The sequence below is a fragment of the Corvus brachyrhynchos genome, unplaced genomic scaffold (assembly GCF_000691975.1).
Source record: "Corvus brachyrhynchos isolate BGI_N302 unplaced genomic scaffold, ASM69197v1 scaffold136, whole genome shotgun sequence".
Taxonomy (NCBI): Eukaryota; Metazoa; Chordata; class Aves; order Passeriformes; family Corvidae; genus Corvus; species Corvus brachyrhynchos.
The window spans coordinates 1,154,172-1,173,628 of NW_008239080.1; the positions used below are offsets into that span (position 1 = coordinate 1,154,172).

Here is a 19,457-nt window from a genome sequence, read left to right on the forward strand (position 1 = left end):
ACCTAAAAAGCGGGCACGGGTAAGTCAAGCCCGCTCCCCGCCCGGAGACCTTGCAGCGCCCGTCCCCGGGCTCCCCGGGGCTGCCTCTGTGTGACCACCGCTCTCCTGATTTTAAGTTTCTTGTCCCTCTTCGCCATACTCCCGCAACTTTTTACTGCTGTTTTCTCACTTTCCTGCGGAGCGAGGCAAGTTTAAGGTTTATATAAGGGATCCTGTGTTTTTGTTAAAACTGGGTTGAAAAGTGCTCTTTGATAGTTGGTTTTTTGTTTTTTTTTTATGCTGCATCCCTCTCCCTGTAGGGCAAACTCGCATCAGGAGTCGCCATCCTTCACAGTTTTTTCCTTGGCACTAATGAGTTAATCCAGAGCCGTCTTCTTCACGTGGAGTTGCCTTTTTTGAAGCCTTTCGCTCTTAAAAGCAGCAAATCGCTTGTGTAACGGCTTGAACACCCTTTCAAGTCTCTTTTGTGAAGGGACCTGTTTTCGTCTTTATTGCCTCCCTTTGGCGAAGGGCTTTGTTTCATTTTGGTGGGAATTGGCAAGTGCTCGGGGCAGAGGGTATCCAGCTTTCTTTCTGGGTTCCCCTGGCAGGAAGGAGGGTGTTTAATAAGTGGACATAAAACAGTAGAAGAAAGATCATGTACGTCTTCTGTGACAGCCAGGAGAGTAACCTTGGCAGGGAAATGAGGGAGGGAAACAGAAAAGTAAGTTGGCAGCACAGGACTTCAGACATGCTGCGGTCTGTGTGTTCTGCTGCTGGACAGAACTGTAGTTCGAGGTGTGCACCCATCTGGCTGCCGAGCAGAGCTCTTCCTCGCGTGCTTTACAGTCAGTGAGTTAAAGTGAACGTGGTACACAGAAATGTGAGCACATGCAATTCCCTAGAGAAAGCTGGTTTAGAAATGCTTGGGTTCGTTTGTGTTTAGGTTCATAATGCATCCCTTTTCATTTCCAGTGTGTGGGCAGGTGGAGGGTCCCCATTCAGCAGGGATGCCCTACTTCTTTTGCCCACTTGGCATTCAGCATCGAAGCTGCTAATTTAAGGACCTTTGCCTAGAGGCTAAACCTTTGTTGCAATTGATTTTTAAAAATTCTGATAGCTGTGCTCAGTGCATTATGATGTGGAGCAATTCCACGTACCCCTCTTTGATGTTATGGGAATGCTCACATGTGTATTTGTAGAAATAAGGCTAATTTGACTGAATCTTAGGGATTCTGTTAATTGAAACAGAAAATAGACTTTGGCACAATGAGTAATATGGGGCAAAAGATACTTGGAGATAAATACCTACTGTTCATTTGTTTGTGTTTCTTTTGCCTTTTTGTTGTTGAGTACCAACATTAGGGAGAAGCTAAAGGAATAGAGTTGGCAGGTGTTTCTCTTGAGGGCTCCACAGCTACTGAAAAGGAGTCCAGTCACATTTATTCTTTTAATTTCTATCGTTATTCTACTAAGTGCTGTGAATTATGAAACAGAAAGGTACAAATTACCTCTCTAATTAGCTAGGAAATCAGGAAAGCAAAGGGATAAAGCTGTCCAAAGGGTTAACCTTGAAAACTGCAAGCACAAGAGGCAACCTGTGTTTTCTCTTGCTAACAAGAATTGCAACCTCTAGCATGAGTCTCTGCAGCCCTAAGAGTTCCCTTTCCCCTGTGTTCAGCTGCTGGGAAAGAGCTGTTTGTTCGGAGCCTGGTGTTTGCAGGCAGACACATACATGAATGAGTTTTCCCTGAGAAATGGGGTGCTTGGAAAGCTCAGTTACAGGAGCAGAGAAGGAGTTTTTGCTTCAGTTGCCGCTGCAAGTTCCTGTGACTGTTTTTTGGGGTCACTAACGAGCTTTTGGCAGGGTCTCTGGGATGCCACTGGTGCTATCATGGGGAATGCCTTGCCAACCTGGCAAAGTTAATGAAGTCCATTGGCAGGCTTTGCCAACGGGATGTGCCTTTACATGTGGGAAGTTACATTTAGAGGGAGCCAGGAGCCTGACTTTTCAGTCGAGGCACTGCTAGAGGGCTGGTTGCTTTTTGACTCGATAAAGGAAAATCTATGTATTCATGGATTCTGGCTTGACAGCTCTGTGATAAATCCTGATCTCTCCTTCAGGAATTGATTGATTTATGAGTGTAAATTATACTTGTCTTCTCCAAGCATGAAGAGAACAGCTTCAGAACGTGTTGTTTGCAGATGAATTTGGTAGTAATCCCTGTTATGAAAATGGTGGTAACTATACCTGAGAGGGAGTGTTTTCAGTTTGTTGTCCGCCAGGAAATTCTTCAGACCTGCAGTTGCTTAATCCCGAAGGAAGTCTGATAAACTGCAGCTGCTCATTAGGAGGGAGTAGCTTAAATGTTGGAGGATGAGACAGGAGCTCGGAATTCTCATCCTACCACCATCCCGTGCTGGTTGTGTGACTTCCAGCATGTCACTGACATGGGCACGGGGGCGGGTAGGCCCCACAGTGCCAGCAGCACTGTGTGCAAGCAGGTGTGTACATTTGCTGGTTAGTGAAATAGCAGGTCTGTCCCCTTTGTAATGGCTTGCTTCTGAGCCAAAGCTGGTTTCAGTAGCAGCAGTGAGGGCTTGGGGAGATGGGAAGCAAGCGTAGTTAGGACTGCAGAGCCAGCATGAAAGAAACATTTGTGTTAGGGAAGTGTTTTGCTCAGAGGTCAAGCAAGCAGGACTGCGGAGCAGAAGGCAAGCAAGGGAACTGCACATCGGTGAAGGATTGTGTTTGAGGCAGCACTTTTGCTGTGGGTCTCCCTAGTGTCCTTACAGAAGATGGAGCCTTTTAACAAAGCAAGATCAGCAAAGGCTTTACTGTGAGTTGTAGTGTATAAACCATGAGGCCATGATCAAAAAGGAGCATGCTTTGACATGGAATGCCATGGGATACTTCTGAGAGCTTTTGATGAAGAAATTCTAATCTCTGTCCGAAGTACTTCTGCCTGGTGCTTGTAGGAATGAGTGCTTTATATTTGATGTGGAGTGAGCTGGGCCCAGTAGACCTAGGAAGAGTGTGTTTCATGGAAATCAGGAAAAAAACCCCCAGCTTACAGTAGTCTGGAAAATGTCACCTTCTGTAGTAAATCTGGAACCCTTGGGTGTTCTTTATAATTATCTTTTTTCCTAAGATCTACAATGGCATGTGGGTGGATAGGTCAGTTTTTAACTGGTGAAACTATGTTCTCAGATTCAAACTGGGCAGGGTCTAAGCCGGTTTAGTTGTCCTTTCTAGAATACGGTGGAGACCCTGCTTTGTGTTTCTGCTGCTACAGTCTTGGCTCAGTTTAGCATTTTGTTAGGAAATGGTCACCTTCCATGGAAAGGCTGCAGGGAAAGAACCAATATGTTCAGGGATTGTTAAATTCTTTAGAGTACTAAACTGGGCTGCAGCAATGATGAACAGATATTTCCAGGAGTAGAGGTGTGGCTTTTAAATTATTCCCAACTCTTTCTGCTTGAGAGTGTAGTGGTGGTCAGGTGAAAAATCATGCTTTTACTTTAATGCCTGTGGTTCTGGAATATTGTATTTTGTCATTCATTATTTTGGGATCCAGACCTCAGAAATAATTTATGTATTTTCTGCCCAGGTGTGATCTGTTCATCTGGAGGTGTCCTTCAAAAAGAAGTCTGCTTTCTGAAAATATCTGTTATAAGTCAGCCTGCATTCATAAAAAAGCCACTGAGAGGCCTGAAATCCAAACTATTATATTTAAGATGCTTTACAAATGTTTCTACATGACTCACCATAGCTTCTATTTTTACCACAGGCTGTTCATTTTGGAGTGATTCTCTCACAGTTTCTGGTGCATTTGTGCTTCATCTTACTCCTGAATGCAAGTTATTGTAATATTGTGACTGATGCCTAGCAACTGCCAATTTCACATTTTTAAACTTCCAGAGAAGAAAACCTTAGATAAATCTGGCATTCCACTTTCAAGTAGAGATTTTAAAAACAGGATTAACCTAAGCACTGGAAACTGAAGATAGACAGCTAAGTTCCGCTTCCCTTAACTCTTCATATAATTCAGGCATTTCTATGTCTCAAGCATTTTCTCTGCTCTTTCCATATTTTGAATAGTTGGCCAAAGGCCATCCCTTCCTCGGTCCACATTTGGATATGTGTGCAAACTGGAGGAACAACGCTCTGTTGTTGATTGTGCAGACTGCCCTGAAACCTGTGAAGGTGAGGGGTGAACAGCTTAAGGAGTACAAGAAGAGGAGTAAAGGTCTTCAGTATCTGTCTGAAAGTGAGCTTGCTGCATTCAAAAATGTTTTTGAGTTTTTGAGATTCCTGTCTAGGTTATTTCTGCCACCTTTGCTTGTATTTTGTTCAGACACCAAAACTTAGATATGTTTGAAATTAAAATGCTTGAACCTAAAACCATGTTCTCCCTCCCTGGCACCCCTAGGCTTCTGGTCATTGGTGCCCAGAATTTCATGGCAATGTTTGCTGGGTGCCTAGAGCATGCAAGTGTGGCAAATTCCACTGTCTTGTCTGAGTGCAAGGAGAGGATTTGCGGACTGGGTGTCCTTAGAGAAATCCACACTCTAAGGTGTGATCTGAATGCAATTGCAGCATGGAATTCAGAGTAGATCACGGCCCTAATTCTCATTTCTAAGGGGTAAAAAAACCCAACCCAAACTTCAGTAGCTTAGCAGTTAGTCCTATTGCCCACTGAGTTGTGGACCAGAATTCAATTTGCTGTAGCTTTTGCCTGCACAAGAGTGCCCTGAATATGATGGTGGAGTTGAAGCTGGAAAGGAGGTATGAGGACACAGAGCTCATCCTGCTCTCTTTAAGTTGAGGTAGTCTTTACAGGTAGCTCAAGATTCAAAGAGCCACAGATTCAGACTGAAGGAATTTCCTTGTGTCCCTGCCCTTTCCTATCAAAAGGTGTCTATGAAGATGGCAGATATTCTAATGGCTTTTAACAGCCATTTCAGTAGCCTAAAAAAAAGAATTCCTTGCTATTAAAAATAGAACAGAAATACTTGCGGCATTGCATGTCACACAGGCTTCAGTTTTCCTGTGATCATCTTTGTGAAATATTTTGAGGGGAACTCAGAAATTATAGAAGAGGTGAATATTTACTATTTATTCCAGCTTTGAATAGGGAAGGGTTAGTGTCATTTCAATAACACTTACATAACTGTCCTAATTTTTATACACTGTATTAAGCTAACTTCTGTGTATTTTTAAATGGATATATTTATGCAAAAGATTTAAAAGTAGTATAAGTGAATCTCTTTAATCTTTGAAAACATGAAAATCTTTTGTTGTATCTCTTGGAGCTGGTTGGAAAAATCAGATTTTTTGCAATGGTCTGAAAAATAACGTTCAGTAGTCTAGACAGAATTAAGTATTAGCTGGCAGTCATTAGTTATTTTCTTCAGAATAAAAAGTGATCCAAATACGAGTTAGCAGTGCATTAAATACCTTTCTAGTATATAAATGATTTAGGAGTACATGACAGATTTTAAATGCACACTGACATTTTTCTTCCACATCGACATGTAATACCTATGCTAAAGAGGCTGGATTAGAAAAGACTGGCAGAGAACGAAATAGCTTAAAAATGAGAGGAAACAGAGACAAAAAAAGGGGGGGGGGTCTATTAGAAACAGGTTTAGTGGAGAGACGCTTGGTTACAAAGTACCAAGTATGCCCTGTTTCTGCACTGACAGCAGTGATTTTACCTGTGAAACGGATACTGTTACTGTGGAATTAATTACACGGGGTCAGCAGCTCTTCAGAGACACGGTGACCACAACCCGGTAGAATGATAGGGAGTAGAATGAGACAACCAGTAAACAGAAGGGCCCAGAAGTAAAATGAGTAGCAAATGTTTTGGAAGTTGTCCCAATCCCCAGAAAGTAGCTTGTAACTGCTTTAGTTAAATTTGGTACAGTTTTCTTCTGTAGGGAAGCAATATTGACATTTGTGCCCAAGGATGCTGATATAATTTAGAAACAGTAATCATTGTACCTTATATATCAAATGCTGCTGGAGAAAAGGGGGAATTAATCTATCCTCCCTCTGCAATGTAGATTGTGTACAAATCAGCAGAGGAGGTTTAAAGCAGATGCTTGGAAAGAAAGATTTCCAGTAGGGAGGATGGTGAAGTAGATCACCTGGGAGGGCTGCAGAAGAGGCTAGATCAATGAATTACAATTTTTTTGATTTGTAGACCCCTTCTACAAGTGTTCCCATAGAGAATACCCTTTACACTCAAGTCTGCCAACAACAAATTTGCCTTTTGAAGTTCCTAACCCCTGAGCCTCACAGTTGCTGAACCACAAAAGCCACAGGCACAGGTTTTCCATGCCTCAGTACCTTCTTTGAAGTGATGGTAAGCAGGGACAGGAGCTCTGTCCAAAGCCTCAGTAAACAGGCACAACATCACTGCTGAGCTGTCTGGCTGAGTTGTAGTGCTCATGTAAGTTTTGTTGAAGCAGAATTTGGCTTTAAATGGCCTGCGAATAATGCAGAGAACTGATAGGGACCCTGGCTGTGCTTATGCATTAACCCGTAAAATTTTGTCCTGAGGAAGTGTTGTAGTGAAGGAGCTCTAGATCCTGTCTTTGGTAATAATAAATCGTAATTTTGCATAGAAATCTGCTGGAGCATCACTGGGATGGGCAGGGGTGTGGGGTAGGACGGTGAGCCTGGATGTGAACCTGTAGCCTGACCAAGACTGACCACAAATCACGCAGGGGTTGAAATGATGGGGAGAAAAAAGCTTACCAGGTGTGGCGCAGGTTCGCCCTTGCAGAGGGCTTTGGATCCCGAATAGAAACACATCGACATCATGCTGCAAAAACACTAGGATGGCTGTTCCAGACTGGAAGCCTTTTCCCTGTAGGAAGTACAGCCGTGTTTCCTTTTCTCTGTCATTTGCCTTCATTCCCCTTGGGCTTTTATATTTTGTTACTGTCTTGGTATCTTCCCTATCCATCAGTCCAGCACATCCCATTAAGCAGCTTTTCTTGATTGACTAATGAGACGCTAAATTTAGCAATGCTTTTATCACGGTCTTTAATTGCTCAGCTCCATTTCCTGCATTTTCACTTGCTATTCTTCAGCAGTTACTCTGTTGTTACTGTATTTATTGTTATATGTCCATCACCTCATGGCATTTTTTCGGTCAGTTGTTACTCGTCTCTCCTGTCATTTACTTGCCCACTCCTTCCCAATTCTCCTCCCCCTCCTACTTCATTCACGTTTGTTCTACCATCCTCCCCCACCCAGTACAGCACTCTCCTCCTATGCCAAGACCCCATTTCATAAATAGAGGACAAAAGCATTTCTACCTCAAGAGAGCAGTCCAAGCCAGGCAGGATGAGTCCTGCTAGTGGGGTCCTATCTCTGCTCATTAACTACAGAATTCTAACTAGGACAGACCAGATGCTTAACTTGCAGAGAGTGAAGTGTAAGTAAGTTGAATCCCATCCATGTAAGCTACCAGGACTTAAAATGCTGAGTGTTGGCACAGCGTGTGCTACCTCTGTCATTACAATGACAGATAGAAGAGTCATTTAGGAAGCTGTTTGTAAGTCCTAGGATTTTTGGCAGTTGTTTAACTCCACGGCACTATAGCTATTCAGAATTAACACATTTTTGAATCACTTTTTTGTGTCCCAATGATTAGCAGCATAAAATTCCAGGTGCAAGCTGGCCTTTTAATCCAAATAATAGCTTTTTCCCCATCATACATAAATACAGCCTTCACATATCAGTATGTTAACTGCAGTAATGCTATTCTCAGAAGATTAAAAGAAATACTCCTACTTTCATCTGCCTAGCATATCCTGAGGCTGTGAGGTATTTCAGAATTAGCATAAATACTGGTCTAGATGTGCTCTTTCAGCTTTTACTTAAAGGAATTGCTGTATTCTTATTTTGTTCTTCAAAAATGTAACCTGTGAGAATAAAGTAACCCAAGAACAAAAGTAAGAGCTCTGTAAAGGGTTACTTGCTTCTGATGTGTGGTGGCTTTACTGATGTACCTCACAGACACTGAGATTGACCCAAGATTATGAATTTAAAACTTTTTGGGTCATTTCATGCTGGTTTTATGAGGTCAGTGAGATACTTTTCGTTGACAAGATTTTCCAACACACTGTGTATCACAGAGTATTAATGTAAATCCGTCTGGTTCTGCCAGCATAGGTGCTGAGACCCCTATCGACCCAGTTCAGAAGCCTTGTGTAACCTGGCTCATTTTGTGACACTGCTGCCCAAACTTTTACTGTGCACACAGGCAGGGCATGGGTGCACTGTGCTCTGGCCACTTTTTGCAGTCAGAGTGTGCCTGCCCTTGTCTTGTGGCATTTTGAGTTTAGGTACAGGCAGTTGGCACAGGGTGGCCTAAGTGCTGCAATTCTGAACACTGATAATTTGTTCAGGTATCCACACCCTCCAGGAGGTATTAATGGCACCATGTCTGTTTATCCTGTGGTATTTACTGGTGTAGCACAGTTGGGTGTATGTGGCTTAATGATGCTCTTGAAAACTTACTGGGAACTTACCTGTGTAGACATGCCCAGCAGGATGATTCCCTGTGTCCATGTCTGGTATGTTTGGATGTTAATATAAATATGCTGTTAGCAAAATAAGCAAAAGAGATGTGTCATTAAAACCAGAGCTAAAAGGTCTTCATGAGGAGATTTGGCCGTTGTCCATATCCAAATAGCGAATTGCTAACTCTGCATTTCCTATGGAGGAGTGGCAGAGATTGGAAAGTTAAGCAGGGAGAACAGTTGCAGGTAAATATGTTTATCAATAACCTTAGAAGGATTCATGGCAGTCTTTCACTGGCAATTAACCAGGCAATGGCTTGGACAGAATCCTTATCACAAGAATTCCCTATATTGCCAACTGAATACATACCCTGCTCTTAAGCACTACAGGCTGCTGCTACTGAGATGTTCTGCTTGCTACAACAGTTATTAAGGTGGAAGAGAGGAATTTTTGATAAATTTGAAGATACACAAATAATTGGAGGGAAAGAAGGTGCATGTCTCTCTTCTGTGTGTGCCTACATTTTTGTGGATTTTTAAATATGTATTTTATACCTTCCTTATGTGAAAGCTCTAAGAATCTGCTAATGTTTCTAGCTTAGAAATGTGAACCACGCTGATATGATGTCTTTGTTTTTTTTGGTGCAGCTCCTGCAAGTCTTGATGATATGCATGATAAATCTTTCACCTTGGCAGAGAGAGAGGGAAGTGTTTAATATTTAACCAAGGTTGTCTTTTACTTCGGCATCCATCGATAGGGGACTGCAGTTACAAATATGTAAAACTGTGTTTATTTTTGCTGAGAGGAGTGCTTGGAAGGAAAAAGGGATAACTTTTCCCTAAGGAATAAGTTTCAATTACAACAAAAGACTAGACTGTTTTTAGAATAGATCAAATTAAGCCCACGTTACATTGAAATAGTTTAGTACTTGTTTAAATAGAACCATATTTAAAGCACAATAGTTAGAACAGTGGCTTTTGAACCAATGTGGTTAAACTGTGCAAGTTGTTGTGTCTGTGCACTTGCCTGCTCAAGTTCTCACACCAGACCATCTGATTTTCCCACGGGGAGCAGTGTGTCAAGGTTTGTGTCATCCTGTTTACTGAAGAAAATGGACCACTGAACCAGTTATCTGCAGTCACTGAATCAGACTCATAATCTTTAGGGCTAGAAAAGACCTCCAAGATCCAGTCCAGCCTTTGCCTGAACACCACATCAATTAAACCATAGCACTAAGCGCCACATCCAGTTTACTGAACACTTCCAGGGATGGTTACTCCATCACTTCTCTGGGCAACCCATTCCAATGCCTTCCCTTTCAGTGAAGAATTTTTTCCTGATGCCAACCTGAACCTTTTCTGGCACAGCCTGAGGCTGTTTCCTAATGTTACCTGGGAGAAGAAGCCAACCCCCACCTGGCTCCAACCTCCTATCAGGCAGTTGTAGAGTGGAAAGATCCCCCCCCAAAGCCTCCTTTCCTCCAGGCTAAACACCCCAAACTCCCTCAGCTGCTCAGCTTACAGGATTCACTTTCCAGACCCTACCCCAGCTTCGTTGCCCTTCTTTGGACATGTTCCAGCACCTCAGTGCCTTTCTTGAAGTGACTCCCAGTCATGCACACTTCTTGCTACAGTCATTTCTTCATACCTATAGCTTCCTCTACGTTAGATAAGGATGACACTTCCAGTTTTACATTTAGTTAATTTACACCACTGGGAAAAACTGCAGCTGGTGATAGTAAGCATCCTACCTGGCCTGCTTTTTGTCCTTCTCAGAAATTTAGCAGAGCTTTTAAAGGGAAAATATAGAAGTTAAAACTTAGCCCTAGCAATCTTTTTTCATGAATCCTTAATAGATCAGAGCTGCATCTCAGGTCTGCTGCAGGTAGGAAAGAGTTGTGTATCATGATATCCTCTATTCAATGCATTTTTAACAAGTCCCAAACTAATTTTACTTGTCCTAGTGAAGTGTGTATTAATCATTATTATAATATTTTCTCTCACTGGGTTTCTACAGTATCTCAGCAATCTATAGAAATAAGCCCACTGCCAGACTCCTGTAGTCTTGCAGATAAAAAAGATATATTACGCCTTCAAAAATCCAAACAAACAAGAGAAAACCTGTTTTCACAGCTTTAAAAAAATTTTGGCATAATGAATGGGGTATTTAAAGTAGAATTGAGATGCCTATGGACTAAGGAGCTGGAGATTTCACAGAAAATGAGTGGGCACATGCAGCTTTCAAATACTCACTGCTGTTGGGCTGCAATCTGTAAGCTAGAATTGCTTTTGAATTCCTAGTGATGATGAACGTGGGCTTCTACCAGCGCTCCCAGGAAGCCTGCAGGGAGCACGTGCGCGCCGCCAGTGACGCTGTGCCTGCCTCTTGCAGATGCGGACGACGCGCAAGGTGTCCGTGTGGCCCGTGGGGCTGGTGGGAGGCCGGCGCTACGAGCGCCCGGTCGTGGAGAACGGCAAAGTCGTCGGCTGGTACACGGGCTGGAGAGCTGACAGGCCCTTTGCTATCGACATGGCAGGTGAGGGTCATTTACAATACATGAATGTTTCCATTTGTCCATTTAAGCAGCTTCTTACACTTCTGAAGTGCCGGCAGAGTGCACAGCCCTTTGACAGTAACTATCCTGAAAGTTTAGGCTTGTACATCTTGTCTAATTAATTTGCTGCTTGGTGGTATCTGCACTTACTTTAATTTGTTTTTGTTTTTATGTGGCAACTTGGCTTTTATGTTGTATGAATTGTTTGCCTGAAACAAGTTAATTGTAAATTAATACATCCAAGCAATTTCTTGCAAGGAGTCCCTGCCTGGCATTTTGTCATCAATCTCGACCAGGCAGTATAAATGCAGACCTTCTTAGACTTCATGTTGTAAAATGCTACTTTATCATGAAATGATTCATTTTGCATTGGTTATTTGGAATGACAGTGATAACTGTACATGGATACAGTTTGAAACACTGGGCTTAGGGGAAAAATCACTGACAGCTGTTGCCTGGTAGATGAAGGCAGAAAAGCTTCAGAATGGATCTAATCAATCTTCTGCAGTGAAGTTTGCACACCACACAGCTCTGTCTTGCTGACAGTCCATGCTTAAACAATCTTTTGTATATATTCACAACTGCCACATGAATCACCACTGTGCACAGGTCCAATTTCTGACAGCAAATGGTCTCCCAGAAAATGATACGGTATTTGCAGTTAGACATCTTCTGTAGTCAAGAGGGAAGGGGAAAAGTAGGAATACAAGGGCAAGAATGGGATAGAAATAGCCACCTTTTTTATGTTCTGATACCCTTATGTTTTGGGAGAGGGAAAAGGACAGTGTACAGTTCTTTCTCATCTTAACAGAATACTGTTACATTAATTGAAACGTTTGATAAAAATATGTACAGTATTTACAGTCCAATTGGTTAAAAAGAGTAAATAAAGGAGGACTAATAGTTGTTAACACCTCAAAGACAGAAAAGTTAACAGGTGAATTTTTCTGTACTGTAGAGGCATTTCAAGTCAATAGTACCACCTGGCATAAAAATAAGTGTTTGGGTGCTCAGATAAAGGCGCTCAGGGGTGAAGTAGGTATTCAATGTCCAACACCATGCAGCATGCTGAGGACTGCAGCTGTGCAGCTTAACAGCCCCTGCCTGTGGATTTACAGATACATATTGATACTGTGCTCTAGAAGGGATTACTGATGGCATTATAAAGGTGAGAGCGTGGCTCATAATTCATTAGCAGCAGGCAGAAAGCCATTACACAACATCAGCCAAGGGACACTAACTCAGACATGAAGAGATACATGGAAAGTTCTTAAGTTGTTTACCTTGCAGATGCTGGCTGAATCACTGGCATGAGGGAAAAGCAGCTCCATTAGGAGCATTACCTGTTTGTGCTTTGACCAAAGTCATGTAAGGGAGGGTCACAGAGACAAAAAACCCCCAAAACATTTAGAGTACAGGAAGTTATTGCAGATCCACAAGGAGTTACTACTTTGTGAGAGAACTTTTATTAGTCTTTAAAAAACACTGAAAAAATTAAATTTAATTTTTAATTTCAGCAAGGAGAGAAATGGGTGCCATGTAGACTGTGAAAAAAATGATGTGAAATTTGCATCTTCATTCCCCTCAGGAATACAGTGGAAGGGCACAAACAGAACACAACTGCAAATCCAGAACTCCTTAGGTGTCTGAGCAGGTGCAGGCTACAGGATGTGTGTTGACACGCAGATTCCTACCCTTGCCCTTCTCTCTCAGCTTCCCAACACGCCTCCAGGGACTCAGATGACTTGCTACCAAACCTGTCCATGCTGTAGCCCATCGCTGGCATTTTTCCATCTGCTGTACCAAATATACAAGTGACTTAGGTTATACTGGATGCTGCACATAAGGAAAACCAAGGATCTCTTACAAATATTGCCATGAAAAAGTATAGGTGCATGTAGTAATACTGATATGGAGACATATCAGCTGTCTACAGTTAATGCTCATGTCCCAGCACCCTGGTAAGGAGGCTCCCTTTGGTTTATTGAATGATCTTTCATGGTGATTTTCACAAGAATTTGATCATGAGGCTGGGTACGAACTGACGTCTTAAAAGGTTTGGGATCACTGGTTTAACTTGTGGCTATCAGAGGAAGCACAACTTTGACTCTAAGCACATAAACTTCTTATTCTACACTGCAAAATACAAGGCCAAATTCAAATTACTGCAAGTGGAGACAGGTCCTGCTGATTTCACCAGGCTCAGCTCCAACACCCTAGCTGGCCAACCTCCCCAGATTCTTCGAAACACACTTGCACATGGCAATCACATTAGGTCAGTTCATTAAACATTGGTGATTTATTCTGGGAAATTAGTGGCTGACACTGCTATTCTCCAATGCTAAACTGGACTCAGAAAGCAAAGTAGTGGTTTCCTGTGTTGCTTCTTGCCTGGCAACCAACACACCATATGAATTAGTTCAGGCATTTCCTAAGTTCTGCTTCAGTTTTAACTGGAGGTGGGTTTTAGAGTTTGACAGAGACTTGCTTACTCTCGGGGAAGAGAAGTGGGAGAGAAAGTGGAATGGAAAAGGGTGACACTGATTCTGAGGTAAGTACTGTGTTACTTAGTAGGGATCTGATTTCAACTCTTCTATATTAGGTGTTGTTGTTTTACTCCTGGGTTGCTCCCAGTGCCAGAATTTTGGATCACTCAAGAAAAGAAGTTAGATTGCGATTCTCCTAATGTGAAGGTTGTTCAAGAAGGCAGATGCTTGCTTTCCATTAGCATTCCAGGAGCTACTTCAGTCATAGAGATTAGTATGTGACTGTAAATCACTGGGCCAGCAGATTTTAGACTTGGGATCCAGAGCTCATCAACTGTGCCCTAAGCACCTCTGCTACAGCCTGAGCAACCACATTTTTTTATTACCATTTTTCAAAATTTTGCCATAATCATGAGATCTTCAGTACATCTCATCTTTCTTAGGGCTCCCTGAGCAAAAAAGCCAGTCTATTCATGGCACTGCAAAACATAGCATATTTTGACTGAATCTAAAAGAGCCACTTCTGGAAGTCACAAACAAAAAATTTTTGAGTGGCTATAGCAGCCAGCACGTTCAAAACCCCTCCTAAACCAAAATGAAACACCAACTGCCCCTCCCATCCAAGGGTAAATACTATTTTAAACATTGAGTTTATTATCAAGTGCCTCTTTTATGCTGAATCATATGTCAGCAGATGCCTTTGTTCTGAACTCCTGGTTAGGCTTATTGCAACCCAGAAAGTGCACCACAGAGAGAACTTGAAAGCTGCAGAGCCCAAGCCAAAGGTGGGACCTTGCAGAGCCCAAGCCAAAGGTGGGACCTTGATCTTTGTGAAAACCAGCACATCTGTTTCAACATCAGTACTGAACATTAGCATTTATACACTCCAGAAATGATAAACACTCAAGTTTCCAGCTTGCCTTCAGCTACTATCCTATCTAGAACATCCACAAACATGTGGCATTTACCACAGCAACAAAATCTTCAAACTCTGGCTCAAGTTTAACCGGAACTTCTGCCTTTTAACAGAAGCCATTGATCTAACACAAGGTGTGAATTAACAGAAACAGCTTATGTTGAAAGAAGAACAGATGTAATATCTGCTATGTCTCCCAGGTATCTTGTCCTCCAACAAATTAATTCCTATCTAGGTGGCTCTTCAGCCAATTAGATTTAATTTACAACATTGCATTAAACAGCAAAAAACCCCCGAAACACCTGTTCACACTCCAGCTATGAAATAGTCTTGTGGCATTTCACATGAAGTTAAGCCCAATATGACCTTGTAAGAATAATGATTAAGTAACTGTATGCATATAAGCACTGTTCAGTTATGCTACACTGGAGACAGTAATCCCAGATTGATCCCTGTTTAGTGATAGAATTCAAAACAACAGTGTCTTTCCATCAATTGGCACAGGATCATTATCTACTGAGAGAAATAATTAGTGCCAGTCTGGTCAAAACCTGAGCCGTCTCCTCTTTCTGACACTGAAATGACACACCTGATAATGTCAACTGAAAGTTGTCATTAGAAAGTGGTTTTCTTTCAAGTCCATCTAACAAAATGTCATACATGTGAAATTAAAGCAGTTATAAAGCAGAACTGAAGAACTAGAGAGCCAGGAGATAAGTCTCCTTGAATTCTTTTATCTCTTTAAGTTGCTGCTTTATTGGATTCTTTTAACAAAGAAAGACTGCATGGACCCTGACCAAGGAAACAAATCTCAGGCCAGTCCGTGCACAGTAATCCATGTCCTTATCACCTGCAACACTCAGTTTAACGTCTACTTGATGCCTGAGTTTTGACAGCACCCTCAAATGACAATTTGCAATAGCATGGTAGCAAGGGCACGTGTCACGTGCAGGGGCCACGGCCCACTTGAACATCTGTGTGTAAGAAAAACCCATCCTCAGAACCCAATGCAATTTTCTCAACAGGAGAGCAAGTCTTGCAACAAGAGAATTTATGAGGAATTAATGTATGGCTAAGTATAGGCTATGGGTCCAGGGAGCCACACTGACACTGCAAAGATAAGCAGCAGAAAATTTGTGTCTCTTCTGCTTAGAATGGGATTCTTTCTGTGCACTCAAATCTAGGACACTAATTTTGATGTTTACTTCATTTTCTTCTTTATGCACGTGCAGCTTGAACCTTAAATATATTTAAAAAGAAAGAGCAGCTCACACAGCTGATCAGGGTTCCAAAAATGCCTTCCCATGCAAAAGAATTTTTTTTCATGCCCAAAATTATAAAAGCCCAGTTGCATCCAAAATTTACAGTTTGTTTTATCTGAGGAAAAACCCCCAATAAAACCTAACCAAAACCACTAAACTGAAGCAGACCATTTTGTTCATCAGTACTAAGTCTCTGGTCCCCTTCCAAGGTGCAGCAACTGGGTGTACATACTGTCTCTAGCTGAGGGAGTTTAAATTCTCACCCTCAGATCTGCCCAAATGACGACACTTGACTACCAAGATCACTAAGATAGAGCCCACCTTGTGCTCCATCGTGGCCCGGCTACAAGCAGTAAGAAGCAAGAGTGCTCTGCAGGGTGGGTAAGCCCTGTCTATCCAGACACCTACTCTCCACCTCAGGCAGGATAGGATGTATAAAGCTACATAAAAGATATAATGTATAAATGTTTTCTGTGTCCATCAGTGAATTGGGACCTCAGTTTACATCCAACCCATAGTCTTCATCAGGGTCCAAATCCTTACTGAAAACAAAACAAACTTTCTGGTGTCTTCCTTTGCTTTCCTACAAGCAAAGTGGTTTCAGTGTGCCTTTCTTTACATGTGATGTAGTAATTACTTCCTTATATTTTCCTCTTCAAAAGGCTCCTGTAAAAGTCAGATACTTTCAAGGGAAATATAGTAGCAAGACATTTCTACTAAAAAAAGGGGTCAGAATTACATTGTTAGAGAAAGTTATGCTTAGTTTAAAACTGATAAAATTTTAATACTGGCTTTAGAATTAACTGGTTTTGGAGTTTTCCAGAACTGATGTCAAAACTGTTGCTACTTGTGTCATAAAAGGGCAGCTAGAACTACTCTGAACTGATTAAGAAAGGATTTCTTTGGTGGGCTTGGCAATCAGACAATGTTAGTTACAAATGTAATTTTTTTTTACAAGTCTATCAGTGGAGTTTTTGAGTCATAGTTAAAAAAGCATACATATGACTGAGCATTGCTGAAGGAAAATGGGAGAGTTCTATAAATAATGGCAAATTGGAGATTCATGGGAGCTTCTTCAGAGAGGGTGAGTTTGTTCAAACCAGTGATTTCTCAGTTTGCAGTCTCCCTTCGAGGAACCTGATGCATGTTGGTAGAGAAAAGAATTGCAGAGAGGTGTCTTTGCACTGAACAAGTCCTTTGAGCTGTGCTGTGGCAAGCTCAGACCAGCTAAGACTGCCTGGCAGACCACCAGTGCCAGAAGTCATTCCCAAGGCAGAGCATTAGTGTGACTTATTTTTCCACAATGAGGACGTTAAAACTCTACAGGCTAAAATTATCTAAATATCACAGTTTTAACATATTTTAACCTTTTTTTCCAACTCTCACCTTGAAGTGTAGAATGGTTTGTACAGTATAAATTCTATACATTTTGCTTATAATTCAGTTTTATTTCTTAATTAAAAGCAGAAAGCAAGAATAGTCCAAGATCTTAGCAATACCTGACTTTTCAGGCAAGAAAGCATATATTACCTACATGACAGGAAATAGATTAAACATGTTGAAAATATGGTGCAATTAAAAAAATCTGATTGTATCTTCATGGCAAAACAAGACAATACAATGTAGAATGTACAAACCTACCAAATACTGTCTATCCGCATAACAAAATTTCCACATTTTTAAAAAGAACATGGGAGATTTCTAGGTATAGTACAACTACACAAAAATGTAAGGCCTAAAGGTTTTTCTCAATCTTTTTCCCTGTCTCACTTTCTCCAAGGATTTGCTGTGAGTCTTCAAGTGATCCTGTCACATCCCAAAGCCGTATTCAAGCGTCGTGGTTCTCAACCAGGAATGCAAGAATCTGATTTTCTGAAACAGATAACAACAGTGGAGGAACTGGAGCCAAAAGCAAACAACTGCACAAAGGTAGTGATTGCCACACTTTCTGAAAAGCATTTGTGTCATCTCTGTAGATGCCTTTCCTGACACAAATGTTATCTTCTAGGTTCTTGTATGGCACACCCGAACAGAGAAAGTGAATCTAGCTAACGAGCCAAAGTACCACCTGGACACAGTCAATATTGAGGTATGACATGGGGAAACAGTCCCACGGCAAGAGTAGAACAAGAGGCGCCAGCATGTGTTCCAGTTCAGACAGCTAAAATCATCTGCTTCTGCCTGAGACCTGACAGACTTCTGTGGAAACAAAAGGAAGCTTTCAGAGACTCTAATAAGAAAATCAAGTGGGTGTGCTTTGTTCTAACTTGTCTGCATGCACTTCTGAACTCTCAGCTTAATAAACTGACACTTACCTTTGTTTTAACACTGTTTCCACATAGAGAAACATGGCTGCGATGGAGTATTTTCAAAATCATTATTTATGTATATACTTTTTGTATTTATCCAGCTTAATGGTGTAATTATAAACTGATTTTAACTCACGAACTGTTGGTCTAAATATCTGTATAAATGGATCTTCCAAACTGAACATGTTTTACTTCATTAAAAGTAGCGGTCAAATAGGTCGTAAAATAATGAAATAAAAACCCACAATCATTTACGGATTTATCCTTTTAATATAGGGAAATAACATTTTATCATTACGAGGCACCATAAAATGTAAACACAATCACTGTCATAAACCTGGATCTCTCTGCAAGACAAAATAGATCTGTTCACACTGAGTTACCTTGAATGCATATTGTGCTGTCAGTTATCAGCTTTAACACTGTGCGCCTGCCCCCTGAGCCAGGTCGGAGACTTTACCACAGGAAACTCAAATGCATCAAATGCTCATCTTTAAAAGAATAAACTATTGATTTGTAGAACTACAGTAACATCCAGGTTTATCTTTCTTTCAATAACCACATTCCCTGTTATGCACACCATAATAACATCACAGTGAAATGTATGATGAAACAAAATTTGTTTGATACACTAGAAAACATTGCTCAGTAATACATTTACATTCTATTTATATATGATTAAACATTTGTTCATACAGTACCTTCTACAGGATTACTGGGTAATTTTGGGGGTTGGGGTTCATATTTTTGAGTATTACTAACATGATAGCTACATCCCTTATATGCAAACATTTGATCTAGAATTTTGAGGGAAAAAAAAAAATCAGTACGTGGTTAAGCAGCTTCTTAATATGGTCTATGAAATCATATGCATTGTATGAAAATGCTTCCAATGATGTATAAATATATTCTTGATCTGCTTTTCACTACATCAAATTTAAATCAATATAGACCACAACATGGTCAGTCAGTTATATTCTTAATCTGAACAGCTGGGGAAAAAGAAAAAGAATATATATGTACATGGAAGGAACAGTGAAAGTAAATGTATTTGAACAAGGAATGTTAGGTGGCTGTTCTGGGAAAGATTTCTATTGCAACTTTCATTTCCACAGTTGTGTGCTGAGAGTCTGGCCAGAGGAGCTTCCAGTCCATCCTGCGGCTGTGTTGGGGGGCTGGCCAAAGCCCATCACGTTGCTGGAACTGCTGAGGTTCATTCCAGCCATTTGCTGATTCATCTGCAAAGCACACACACACACACCAGCCTGGTTAGCACTGGCACTGAAACACAGCACGCTGCTAGCCAAAAGCAGTCCTGCCTCCAACCAGCCACCCAGTTACATTTCCCTAAAAATATTTCTCATTAAATAAAAATATTGACTCCATCTAAGTTTCTAAGCTTTTTC

General features: G+C 41.3%; 2 protein-coding genes and 1 long non-coding RNA gene across 3 annotated transcripts in view; 1 reads left to right on the forward strand and 2 right to left on the reverse strand.

The window, feature by feature from the left end:
* Positions 1 to 10,681, reverse strand: part of LOC108447926 — a 20,130-nt gene extending 9,449 nt beyond the window's left edge. Inside the window, exon 1 of the long non-coding RNA XR_001863625.1 lies at positions 6,749 to 10,681. This is a non-coding gene — a long non-coding RNA (uncharacterized LOC108447926). The remainder of the gene's footprint in view (positions 1 to 6,748) is intronic.
* Positions 1 to 18,570, forward strand: part of B3GAT2 (beta-1,3-glucuronyltransferase 2) — a 20,111-nt gene extending 1,541 nt beyond the window's left edge. The window contains exons 2-4 of the mRNA XM_008637615.2: positions 10,916 to 11,060; positions 17,523 to 17,671; positions 17,751 to 18,570. Of these exons, the coding sequence (XP_008635837.1) occupies positions 10,916 to 11,060; positions 17,523 to 17,671; positions 17,751 to 17,837 (381 nt within the window). The 3' untranslated portion in view covers positions 17,838 to 18,570. The remainder of the gene's footprint in view (positions 1 to 10,915; positions 11,061 to 17,522; positions 17,672 to 17,750) is intronic.
* Positions 18,302 to 19,457, reverse strand: part of SMAP1 (small ArfGAP 1) — a 66,713-nt gene continuing 65,557 nt past the window's right edge. The window contains exon 11 of the mRNA XM_008637658.1: positions 18,302 to 19,289. Within this exon, the coding sequence (XP_008635880.1) occupies positions 19,155 to 19,289 (135 nt within the window). The 3' untranslated portion in view covers positions 18,302 to 19,154. The remainder of the gene's footprint in view (positions 19,290 to 19,457) is intronic.